The sequence below is a fragment of the Notechis scutatus genome, chromosome 11 (assembly GCF_049901735.1).
Source record: "Notechis scutatus isolate UNSWTSFEM ecotype Mainland chromosome 11, rNotScu1.2, whole genome shotgun sequence".
Taxonomy (NCBI): Eukaryota; Metazoa; Chordata; class Lepidosauria; order Squamata; family Elapidae; genus Notechis; species Notechis scutatus.
The window spans coordinates 7,977,269-7,990,017 of NC_142019.1; the positions used below are offsets into that span (position 1 = coordinate 7,977,269).

General features: G+C 44.9%; 1 protein-coding gene across 5 annotated transcripts in view; it reads right to left on the reverse strand.

Moving 5' to 3' along the window:
- Positions 1–671: 671 nt before the first annotated feature.
- The window catches only part of GNB5 (G protein subunit beta 5), a 35,622-nt gene continuing 23,544 nt past the window's right edge, over positions 672–12,749 (reverse strand). For 2 of the 5 annotated variants that reach the window (XM_087972896.1, XM_087972897.1), the window contains 3 exons: positions 11,933–12,029; positions 10,182–10,348; positions 5,295–5,879 (listed from right to left, as the gene is read on the reverse strand). In XM_087972896.1, coding sequence (XP_087829022.1) covers positions 5,625–5,879; positions 10,182–10,348; positions 11,933–12,029 — 519 coding nt within the window. In that variant the 3' untranslated portion in view covers positions 5,295–5,624. Of the gene's footprint in view, positions 858–5,294; positions 5,880–9,815; positions 10,073–10,181; positions 10,349–11,932; positions 12,030–12,749 lie in introns of those variants that run through there. The other 3 variants (XR_015750818.1, XM_087972895.1, XM_026684118.2) reach the window with 3 other exon arrangements.

Here is a 12,749-nt window from a genome sequence, read left to right on the forward strand (position 1 = left end):
GTATAATCAATACAGGAGACTCTCTACCATTTCAGACAAAAGGGACTGTCCAGTCTCTTCTTAAAAACCTCCAGTGAGGAAGCAGCCACAACTTCTGGTGGCAAGCTGTTCCACTGGTTAATAATTGTCCTCACTGTTGGAAAGTTTCTCCTTAATTCCAAGTTGCTTCTCTCCTTGATTAGTTTCCATCCATTGTTTCTTGTCTTGCTTTCTGGTGCTTTGGGAGATGAGTGGATCCCCTCTTATGTAACAACCTGTTATATCCAAAGGCTACCATAATGTTGTAGGTCTCCTGGCTCTTCTCACTGGCAGAATAAACCCCCTGGGTAATTATTTTAGCCATTCCTCCCTCTTAAAGAGTTTGGTTACTAGATCCTTCAGATATTCCTTGATCTCCTGAACTTGCTGGAACATCTGATCCCTAAACCGCTTAACTGTGATTTTTGCATAAGCTGGTTAATAGCATTCACACTTCATGTTAAACCACAATGATTGAATTCACACAACAGGATTGGCTCAAACCAAATAAGCTGTTATCTCAGCAGGACTTCAAGCTGGAGTTTTTCTGATCTTGGAGATAAGTCCACATTTGAGGTGTTCCTTATTCAATTTAGGTTTTATTGGGGTGGGTGGGTGGTTTTTGTTATCTTTTTATTTTGCTTTTTTGCTTTATTTGTACCCAAAATAAAGAGGGGGGGGAAATCCTCTCTTTGTTGACCAAGGATTATGAAAAGCTAACCGATAAATCGATGCAGGTAATTTTACTTCTAAGGAAATGCCAGGCAGAAGAGGAAACTGAAGTGCTTTGTTGGTTGTTGCTAAAAACACACTGCTGTCAATTCAATTGCCCCCTTCAGCTACAGAGGATGACAGAAAAGAAGAAATAGCAGCTTAGACATCCCATTACCATAAAACTTATCTGGAAAAACCCTAAAACTTTTTAGCTTCATAATTTTTGTACCACAGTCTGTCACCCCCAATTGTTCTTTCCTGAAAACGGTGGGTTTCTGGTCTAACTAAACTCAAGATAGCTGGTTTGTTCTACACACACCACACCGAAACACCCTTAATTTGTTGTCCACAGCTTAGTAAACCCAGTTACTTAGTAAGCCCAGCAACACACTACATTAGGTTAATGTTAACTTTAAAAGAATATTTGTAGCTCAGAGGTGAAATGAAGGGATCCTTGGTGTTCTTGGAGCTTGGTTGTTTTCTTGCAGACGTTTCACTACCCAACTAGGGAATAACATCAGTACAGATGTTAGTTTGAGTAATGAAACGTCTGCAAGAAAACAATCAGAGAGCACCAGGGATCCCTAATTTTAATCTTGGTTGTGTAGCAAGCCACAATGATGTCAAAACGGTACGCGATGCCATGACACAGCACAGACATTTGCACGCTGAGGCACAGACTTGCTCTCTTCCCTTGCACTTCCCTTGTTTAACATACGTGCACGTGTCCATTTAGTTAGTGGCCTGGCATGTTGACAAGTTCTTGCTGCGCTGGATAAGGTGGGCCGATGGCATTCTGCAAAACCCGAATGTGGGTTAATTCAGGAATCAAATGACATGGGTTGCATTGCGCAAACAAGACCATTTCACCTGAGATGTGTGACAATTCTGCTTTTATTTCAAGCCAGGATATGACTGTTTTGACATAATCTTTAGGTGAACAGAGACCATGGTGGGCCCAACAGATTGTGCATTGTTAATTTCGGTCCCCAGGTGAGGTTAAGCTATGCTGGTTTGTAGCCGTAACATTTGTCTGATTGAAGCCTATTTAGCTACACAGATCCACAGGTGGTATTCAGCAGGTTCTGACCAGTTCTGGAGAACCGGTACTGGAAATTTTGAGTAGTTTGGAGAACCGGCAAATCCCACCTCTGACTGGCCCTGCTCCCATTTATTCTCTGCCTCCCATTGAGTCCCAGCTGATCGGCTGGGTCTTCTTTGGTTGCCCTGCACAGGAGAGCAGAGCTGGAAAGCAGGTTAGTGTGGAATGGGGATTTTGCAGTATCCTTCCCCTGCCACGCCCACCAAGCCACACCACACCCACGCCCACAGAACCGGTAGTAAAAAAAATTTGAATCCCACCACGGACACAGATATTAAATCCAGGGAGCTGAATTGATTTCATGCAAGGGTCTTCAAACTTGGCATGTTTAAGACTTGTGGACTTCAACTCCCAGAATTCCTCCTTAGGATTGGCCAGAAATGCCCCCGAAGTCAGGAGTTCGTGGCCAGAACCACAATACCATTTTTTTAAATGCAGAGTTTGGGCTTCCTTGTATTATTCAGGTTTTTTCCCCATCTTTTCCAGTGTGTTTTAGGATTGCAGCGCCCAAATGCGCCATTATTATGGCAGTTTATAAGGCTCACCTACTGATATATATCAGAAATATTAAACTGCGATTCAGTTCATAATAAATCCAGGAGAGATAAATCTGGATGTAAAACACTTAAGGGTCTCTGGCATACACAATACTATCTCTCTTGTTATTGAAGGTTTTAATATGCTGGTTGTTTTGTCATTCAAATAATTGCATTGATACTGAAATTAGATGCATCACATTTCCAAGCTTTTTCTTTCTTTCTTTCTTTCTTTCTTTCTTTCTTTCTTTCTTTCTTTCTTTCTTTCTTTCTTTCTTTCTTTCTTTCCTTCCTTCCTTCCTTCCTTCCTTCCTTCCTTCCTTCCTTCCTTCCTTCCTTCCTTGTTCTAAGAAATTCTTATTTCTTTGTACATCAAGTCATCTATCTGGACAGAAAATATGGACTAGCAATTTGGACGATCTTCCGGTTTGATATTTGAATGGCTTTTTTTTTTTTCATGCCACAATTTCGTTGTCTGCTTTTTTTAAAACAAAAAAGTATTACCATATTTGTACATTGTTTTGGAAGGGTTTAGATTTCAAGGAATGGTTTGGAAGCCTTTGAAAGAAATGAAAAGATTTGGAAAGCTAACTGGGTGGTTTTTTTGTTTTTGTTTTAACCCCCTTCCGGCATCATTCTCCAAAGTCAGCGTTTTCAAGGATGGCTACTGCTTTTTCTTTCTTTCTTTCTTTCTTTCTTCGATCGCAGCTCTCCATAGATGGATCCTTCCCACCCCACAACCCCCCCCTCGCCCTACAAGTTTTCATCAGCAATGTCAACATTTTTAATAAAAGCCGAAGCTGTTCCTTGCATTTCAGTATTATTGAAATAAATTGCTGGTTTGGAGAAAAGGGACGGGAGAGGGGAGAGAATTGGAAAAGCTGGTTTCAAACGCCCATTTATCATTTACAATAAATGATGATTTATAATAAAACAGCTTTACTTTCATCTCGCTTGAAGGGTGCCAGATGTTGGGATGTAAAGATGTGAAAAATTGCTCAGTTTTCTCCTTTGTTTTTCAATTATTCATACCCTTGGGAAAGGTTTGGGGTTTTTTTTTTAATTTGTTTTTTTTTTGCATCCAATCTTTCTGTCCTGGGATGTGAGGCTGGAGTGATGAAATTTGGGCTAGCCGATCCATAACCTGGCTGTGAGTTCTCCTAAATTCACATTTCAGCTGCACGGGACAATATGTAATCAAAAGTGCAAAATTGAAGCTATGGAAGAGATCCGCTTTGCACGGAAGCAGCCCCAGACTTCCCAAAAAACCATGTTTTTTTCTTAAAAAAAAAGCCCTCCTGAAATTTTCTACCTTCATCATCTAATGTTTATTCCATATAGCCTTTGTCAAGCTTGCTGTGCCTTAGGAAGATACCTGCATTGGGCACAGTGTATTTCCTTCTTAAGCCCAGAGAAAATTTTCTGCTGAGACACCACCTGCTCCTATATTGATCCTCCAGTATTTCTTGGTCTGAAGGCGGCCAGTTCTCTATGGGTGATTTATAGCACCTTCCTAACATCTCCCAGCCGTTGCTGGAGTGATAAAACCTCTCCTCGTTACAGTTAAGCTGGCATGGCGGTCCTTGGGTGAATCTCAAAGATGTTGTAAGTCACCCACAGGGGAATAACTTGAGAATCCTTTTTTTAAAGAGAGAAAGAGAGAGAGGGAGAGAGGAAGAGAGGGAGGGAGGGAGAGAGAGAGGGAGGGAGGGGAGAGAGAGAGAGAGGGAGGGAGGGGGAGAGAGAGGGAGGGAGAGGAGGGAGGGAGGGAGGGAGAGGGAGGGAGGGAGAGGGAGGGGGAGAGAGAGGGAGGGAGGGAGGGAGAGAGAGAGGAGAGAGGGAGGGAGGAGAGGAGAGGGAGGAGAGAGAGAGGGAGGGAGGGAGGGAGGGGAGAGAGAGGGAGGGAGAGGAGAGAGGGAGGGAGGGAGAGGGAGGGAGAGAGAGGGAGGGGGAGAGGAGGGAGGGAGGGAGAGAGGAGAGAGGGAGGGAGGGAGAGAGAGAGAGAGGGAGGGAGGGAGGGAGGGGGAGAGAGGGAGGGAGGGAGAGAGAGAGGAGAGAGAGGGAGGGAGAGAGAGAGAGGGAGGGAGGGGGAGAGAGAGAGAGGGAGGGAGGGAGGGAGGGGGGAGAGAGGGAGGGAGGGAGAGAGAGAGAGGAGAGAGGGAGGGGGAGAGAGAGAGAGAGAGGGAGGGAGGGAGGGAGGGAGGGGGAGAGAGGGAGGGAGGGAGAGAGAGAGAGGGAGAGGGAGAGAGAGAGAGGGAGGGAGGGAGGGGAGAGAGAGAGAGGGAGGGAGGGGAGAGAGAGAGGGAGGGAGAGGAGGAGGGAGGGAGGGAGGGAGAGGGAGAGAGAGGGAGGGAGGGAGAGAGAGAGGAGAGAGGGAGGGAGGGAGAGGGAGGGGGAGAGAGAGGGAGGGAGGGAGAGAGGAGAGAGGGAGGGAGGGAGAGGGAGAGAGAGAGAGAGAGAGGGAGGGAGGGAGGGAGAGAGAGGGAGGGAGAGAGAGAGAGAGGGAGGGAGAGGGAGAGGGAGAGAGAGGGGAGGGGAGAGGGAGGGAGGGAGGGAGAGAGGAGAGAGGAGGGAGGGAGAGAGAGAGAGAGGGAGGAGGGAGGGAGGGGAGAGAGGGAGGGAGGGAGAGAGAGAGAGAGGAGAGAGGGAGGGAGAGGGAGGGAGGGAGGGAGGGAGGGAGGGGGGAGAGAGAGAGAGAGGGAGGAGAGGAGGGAGAGAGGGAGGGAGAGAGGGAGGGAGGGAGAGGGAGGGAGGGAGAGGGAGGGGGAGAGAGAGGGAGGGAGGGAGAGAGAGAGGAGAGAGGGAGGGAGGGAGAGGGAGGGAGAGAGAGAGAGAGAGAGAGAGGGAGGGAGGGGGAGAGAGAGGGAGGGAGAGAGAGAGAGGGAGGGGGAGAGAGGGAGGGAGAGAGGGAGGGAGGGAGGGAGAGAGAGGGAGAGAGAGAGAGAGAGAGAGAGAAACCATCTATCTCCTTGACATCTTGCTTTCCTTCCAAAGGATCTCAATGTGAGGAGTTTAGTCTCCAATCGATAGTACAATCAGAATAGAGCTGGAAGGGACCCTGGAGATCTTCTAGTCCAACCCCTCAAGAAGACGATTCTGGCCTATACCATTTCAGGTAGGTGGCTGTCCAGTCTCTTCTTAAAAACCTCCAGTGATAGAGCATGCACAACTTCTGGAGGCAAGCTGTTCCACTGGTTAAATTGTTCTTACTGCTGGGAAGTTTCTCCCTAATTCCAAGTTGCTTCTCTCCTTGATTAGTTTCCATTCATTGCTTCTCGCTTTCTGGTGCTTTGGAAAATGAGTTGACCCCCCTCCTCTTTGGGGTAGCCCCTCAAATACTGGAATACTGCTGTCATGTCATCCCTCGTCCTTCTTTTCTCTAGACTGGCCATACCTAAATACTGCAACCAGTCTTCACATGTTTTTGACACCAGGTCCTTAATCATCTTAAGGTAGACAATATCAAGATCCACCATGCAGCAAACATCTGCAAGCCACCTCCAAGGGATCTGCACGGCAATAAATAATCCATAGTCAAGGCAGGTGGAAGCATCTTCCCAACACAAAGCCCTCCCTTTTTGTTCGTGCAGTGTGGTGGTCGTGTTCACATGTACGAAATGATAGCTACTTTGTTCCACTGCAAGATGCTTTGGTCTTAAGTCTTACCGGCTTCATTATTATGATATTATTATTAGTGTGTTGCTTTGCATGTACACTGACAGCTTCTGCACTGGAGACAAACTCCTTGTGTGTCTAATCACACTTGGCCAAATAGAGCATATTCTATTTCCATTATTTCATGTTCTACTCTACTCTACTCTACAAATATTTCAGATCTATTTCTATTATTTCCTATTATTCCTATTCCTATTCTATTCCTATTCCTACTCTACTCTACTATATTTCTTATTCTATTCTATTCTATTCTATTCTATTCTATTCTATTCTATTCTATTCTATTCTATTCTAATTCCTATTCCTACTCTACTTCTTATTCTGTTCTGTTCTGTTCTATTCTATTCTATACTCTACTCTTACTTCTTATTCTATTCTATTCTATTCTATTCTATTCTATTCTGTTCTGTTCTGTTCTCTTCTGTTCTATTCCTATTCTATACTCTACTCTATTTCTTGTTCTGTTCCGTTCCATTCCTATTCCTATTCCATACTCTACTCTACTCTACTCTACTCTACTAAACAAATATTTCAGATCTATTAACTCAGTCAAGGGATGAAACACTGCATGGTATTTTAGTAAAGGAGTCAGTCTCCAATTCACTGGAGATAGCATTTCCAAGTATAGCTAGCCACCTGGCCTTTATTTCCAAACAGACGTACAATACACTGGATTGTCCTTCATAAGACCCAAAGCCGTCTTTAGGCTAGGTACACGTGACCTAACGATGCAAGCATGGTTCTTGTTCGAAATCCAGAGAGACAATCCAGAGCCAACAATCCTCGGTATGTAAAATACAATTTATTATAGTGCAGCCATTCATAAGTTAATCAACACCACATATTCCAATCAAAACTCAAAAACGTCTCACCAATAAATACTGCATCAAAGTGTTAGATCGTCATTGCATCACAAGCTAACAGTGGTAATTTCTACAGGGCACACCCTTGGAGAATAGGCAAAACTGGTTGCCCACATCATAAAAAGCACACGGAGCTGTTTTCCAAGTGGAAAGTTCAGGGGAGTGATTTGTCAAGCTGTTTCCAGGAATGGCAGAAGTGTCAATAACCTAGAAACATGGAATCACTTAGAAATATTTACACCTCTTCCTAGGCCTGTGTACATGGATTCAGAGAAGTCCCATGGAGCCACCTTCAAGGATCTGCCTTTCTAAATAATAATAAGAACTTCTGTACGCTACCTTCAAAAGCTTTCCCAATTTCCATTCACCAGCCAAAGGTCGCAAACTCTAAAAACAGCCCATTCCGTTAAAAAAAAATCTTTTCTTGGGGAAAGGAGTATTTTTGGAGAAAACCCAAAAGAAAAAAAGAAAAAGAGAGGGGAAGGGGAGGGAGAGAGGGTGGGGGGAGGAAACACCAGTTTTCGGCAAAGCTTGTAAATCAGGTTAAAGCCGCAAGCAGCCACAAATGTGAACCGGTTGCCAACAGCAATACCAATAGCACTTAAGATTTATATACCGCTTTATAGTACTTTTACAGCCCACTCTAACTGGTTTACAGAGTCAGCCTCTTGCCTCCAACAATCTGGGTCCTCATTTTACCTATCTCGGACATATAGAAGGCTGAATCAACCTTGAGCCTGGTGAGACTCGAATTGCTGGTTGTGGGCAGAGTTTGCCTGTAATATGGCATTCTAAGCACTACGCCACCATGCACCTTCCTTTCTCCTTCCTTCCTTCCTTCCTTCCTTCCTTCCATCCATCCATCCATCCATCCATCCTCCCTCCCTTGTTGTCAAGCATCCGAAGGCAAATCACGTGATCACATGAGGGGAAGCTGCGGCGGCCATAAGCCTGGAGAAAATGGCCGTAAGCCACTTATTTCGGTGTCGTTGGAACTTCGGTCACTAAATGAACTGTTGTAAGTCGAGGACTGCCTCTATTTGGTACCCCTTGGATCCAGCTCACAGAAACAGCAAATATACAGCCCGCTGATTTTAATGTGAATTACTTGTTTCTTTTCGGTTAGGTTTCAGTCAGCATTGGGAAAATGGAGGGTTTCCAATCGGGCTCGACGCATGCAGCCAAAAGAAAGATGGAAAAAAAGGGCCAATGCACCAGCTTTTCTCATTCCCCACAGTATTTTAGACAGGGGTCTGAAGTAACCGGACGATGATCTTGTCGTCAAACCAGATCCCACCCAAACAGCTTTGCACTCACTCCTCGTACAACACTTTCATTTTATACGGCCTCTGTTTCTATCCCGAATTTACTCCCAAGATGACCAAGGCAGTGCAACTCATTTTCTGTACCACTTTGTGTTCCACAAACACCCCTAACACACACACCAGAGGTGGTACTCAGCAGGTTCTGGCCAATTCTGGAGAACCGGTTAGTGGAAATTGTGAGTAGTTCGGAGAATCGGCAATACCATCTCTGACTGGCCCCGCCCCCATCTATTCTCCTCCTCCCGAGTCCCACCTGATTGGCTGGGTCTTCTTTCGTTGCCCTGCACTGGAGAACGGAGCTGGAAAGCAGGCTAGTCAGGTGTGGAGGGAATGGGGATTTTGCAGGAAACCCAGGAGAGGGGAGCAGAGTGGTATTCAGCAGGTTCTGACCAGTTCTGGAGAACCGGTAGCGGAAATTTTGAGTAGTTTGGAGAACCGGCAAATGCCACCTCTGACTGGCCCTGACCCCCATCTATTCTCTGCCTCCCATTGAGTCCCAGCTAACCAGCTGGGTCTTCTTTGGTTGCCCTGCACAGGAGAACGGAGCTGGAAAGCAGGTTAGTGGGGTGGGGAGGGAATGGGGATTTTGCAGTATCCTTCCCACCACTGCCCCCCACACAACGATTTTATGAGGTAGGCTAGGCTGAGAGATAGTGCCTGAGGCCCACGGGCATCCAGTGTGCTACAACGGCTGTGTGGGGATTTCGAATCCAGCCTACCCATTGCACAGCACTCTCTCTCTCTCTCTCTCTCTCTCTGTCACCTGAGACCCTGAAAGAGCAAGGAAAGAGAATTGCTTCACCCCTTCCTACTTAGGTAATGGAATGTGCAAACAAACCCTCAGATACCCTGATTAATAAAACACAAAAAAATCCAAAGCCAAAAAAAAAAAAAAGCAACCACCAACCCCTTACACTGGTTTCTATTTTAATTCCAAGTCGACTTTAGAAAGGAACGTCATTTCATGCAAACACGACATGTACAGCGTGGTTTAAAATGCTAAAGTCTTCTTAACCAGTTATGATGTCCCTAAAAGTCTGGCTTTAAGAATGATTATCCTCTAACTAAGGGGGGGAAAGGTAGTTTCAAAAACAGAATTAAAAACATATTCTGACTATAGCAACACATAAACTCTTCCGCCACTTCGATATGAAAAGAAAGATATATATATATATATATATATATATATATATATATATATATATATATATATATATATATATATATATATATATATATATATATATATATATATATATATATTCTTAAGTTTCATGGATACATGTATGGCCAGCGTCGGTATTTCATGTCACAGTTGTGCTTTTAAAGCAGCAGCGTTTGGCGAATCTATCTGCCATTATCAGGCTTCTGATAGCCTATACAGAAGCCTATACAGAAGCCTGATGATGGCAGATGAGATTCTGCCAAACGCTTGCTACAACTTTTAAAAGCACAACTACAATGACGGGGAAAATACTCCGAACAAAGCTGAATCCATACATACATACATACATACATACATACATACATACATACATACACACACACACACACACACACACACACACACATATATATATATATATATATATATATATATATATATATATATATATATATATATATATAAATTTAGAAGTAGCTTTGAATTGGGCAGCTATGGAATAAATACTAACAAGGTATGTCTCTTTCCATCTTTTCACCATCCAATTAAGGTCGTGACAGAGTCTTTGTGGTAGATTTCTCCCCCCATTAAACGGATGTTCCGTGGGGTGTGTGATCCTATGATTCCCTAGGCGAATACATGTTGGGAAACTGCCCTGCTACTTAAGCCCAGATCTGTGGAGAAAAACATCAAACAATGGTTAGCTTCATGACAGGGATTCTCCTTTGAACTTAAAGAAAGAAAAAGAGAGAGAGAGAAAGAATTGGGAGACTGCATCCTTACCCGTAGAGTGTGATCCCACGATCCAGAACAAAACGCAGTCCCGTCGGGCGAAACTCTCAACGTGCTAACGCGGTTCTCATGGCCGAACAAAATGGAGACGCGAGAGCCTTTCAGGACATCCCAAACGTTGATGGTGTAGTCGTTGTAGCCCGCAAATAATAAACGTCCTGTGGACAAAACGCTGGTCAGAACAGGTCCCAATATGCAATGTTCCAATATCTAAGGGGTTGAGGGTGGGGGTCAACTTATTCTCCAGAGCACCTGAAGGCAGGACAAGAAGCAACGGATGGAAATTTGATCAATGAAAGAAGCAACCTAGAACTAAGGAGAAATTTCCTGACAGTGAAAATAATTAATCAGTGGAACGAGTTGTCTCCAGAAGTTGTGAAATGCTCCAACATTGGAGGATTTTAAGAAGAGATTGGACAACTATTTGCCTGAAATGGTGTAGGCTTCCTGCTGGAGCAGGTTGGACTAGAACAGTGGTCGCCAACTGGTGGGAAAATTTGGGTGGTCTGCAGAGAAATGTCACCCCCAAAAGCAATTAATCCAGGCTGTGTGGGAACACAAGGCTGCACCGCCCACATGGCCCACGGGAACACAAGGCTTCCGTCGCTTTCAATGTGAACAACATGAGATAGTGAGGGGAGGGGGGAAAGGGCAGAGGTGGGGAACTTGCCCCACTCGCCCCACGGGCCTTGCCTGGCCACCGGGCTGCTTCTTTCCGCTTCCTTCTTCTGCTTTTGGCTGCACGCAAGGAAAGCAGCAAAAGTCTTTCTTTCTCTCCCCCAAACTCCGCCAGAAATGAGTCTTTGGGACCCTGCAAGTCCTCCTGCTCCAAGAGGCTGCGCCGGCGCGACAAGTCTCACAAAGACTCATTTCTGGCGGAGTTTGGAGGAGAGAAAGATTTCTGCTGCTTTCCTTGCATGAAGCCAAAAGTCTCTCTCTTCCTCTCTCCCCCCTGAGAATGGAGCTGGAGACGGTATCCTGCGATCCCAAATAAAGAATGATCGATCGGTAGGAAAACGGGTTGGGGAATTTTCCTGCAGACTTTTGGGGGGATTTTCCCAGGGTCTCTGGTCCGCGGGATTTAAAATGATGAGTTTGGTGGTCCCTGAGGTCCAAAAGGTTGGAGACCCCGGACTAGAAGACCTCTCAGGTCCCTTCCAATTCTGTTATGCTGTTATTCTGAATCACAGCATTATGCTGATGACACAATCAATCAATTAGGCTGTCGGCACAACCAATCAATCAAAGTTCCCAAACAGATTCACAAGCAGAAGAAAACCACTTGAAATTCTAAATGAAAAACTGATCTTCAGCCAGCAACCATTAAGCACAACAAAGCTGTAATTCTCAGCTCAACTGTTCCAATCTTATGACCTGGTAGTTTTACTTCCGTGTAATAAACCTCACCCTACTCACCTACCCGAGTGAGTTCACTGGGCTAAAGAAAAAGTTCGTGCAACCTCCACCTTGAGCAATTAAACTCAAATCAAGAAAATGCTACACCTTTCGCTAGTTAACTTCATATATATATATTTTTCTAAGCGAGAGAAACACACCTAGAGTTGAAGGACCAACCCAGTGAGCGACTGTTTTAAGTCTCAAGGTCTGGAAGAGTTTAACTTCACTGATGGAATCGCTTTGCTGCTATCGCCAGCCAAGCTAAACTGGAAGGAGACCACACTTAGTTCTCCTCCTTGTTAGTTTCCATGAGAAAAGAAAATACATCAGGATTCACATCTTACCACTAAGAGAAAAATCCACGCTGGACACTCCGAAGATGATGCTTTCTTTGGAATAAATGGCCACCTCTCTGTCTGCTCGGAGGTCATATAAACGGCACTCAAGAAGAAGGGAAGGAAAAAAAAAAAAAAAGGAAAATTCATTATCTAGATCATTTTTAAATGCTATGACCGTACACAAGTTTTTAGCCCTACCAGTAAAACTCCCTTACAACTCTGTAATCCCTTAATTAGGGGTAGAGTTGGAACGGACTGGATGGAGCTGAGCATTTACTGGCTGGATGCCCTTCCTGACAGCACGTGGAGTTCACAGCAACAGATATTTTTTTATTCGCGCCCTAGGAGAGAAATATCTGCCACTTTACCTGGGATTGAACTCTCCTGAGTGTGAAGCAGTGACTTCACCACTAGGGCACCGCGCCTCTCATCTTAGCTATGCCAACAAACCTACATAAACCTGAATACTGTGGCCTACACCCTGATAAGTTACGTTGACGTTTGTTGGGCTTCAACTCCCATGGATTCCTTGAGTTTCTTTGATCATTCTAGAGTCACCATCCCTAAGCTGTCTCTCTGGAAGCTGTTTGGATCTCAATCTCCAGAATTCCCATGTATGGAGGTTCTGCCCAATGAATTCTGGCAACAGAAGGCCATACATCTGGAAGTTGCCTAAGATAAATTGAAATGGAAAGAGGCTGCCCTAAGAAACTGACGTTGGAAGCACATTCTTGACTGTGAGCGTTTGGTACCTCAACTAATGCATTGCCTTACCAAAGAAGCCCACCTTGACCTTTTTTGGTTGACCAGGTAAATTATGAAG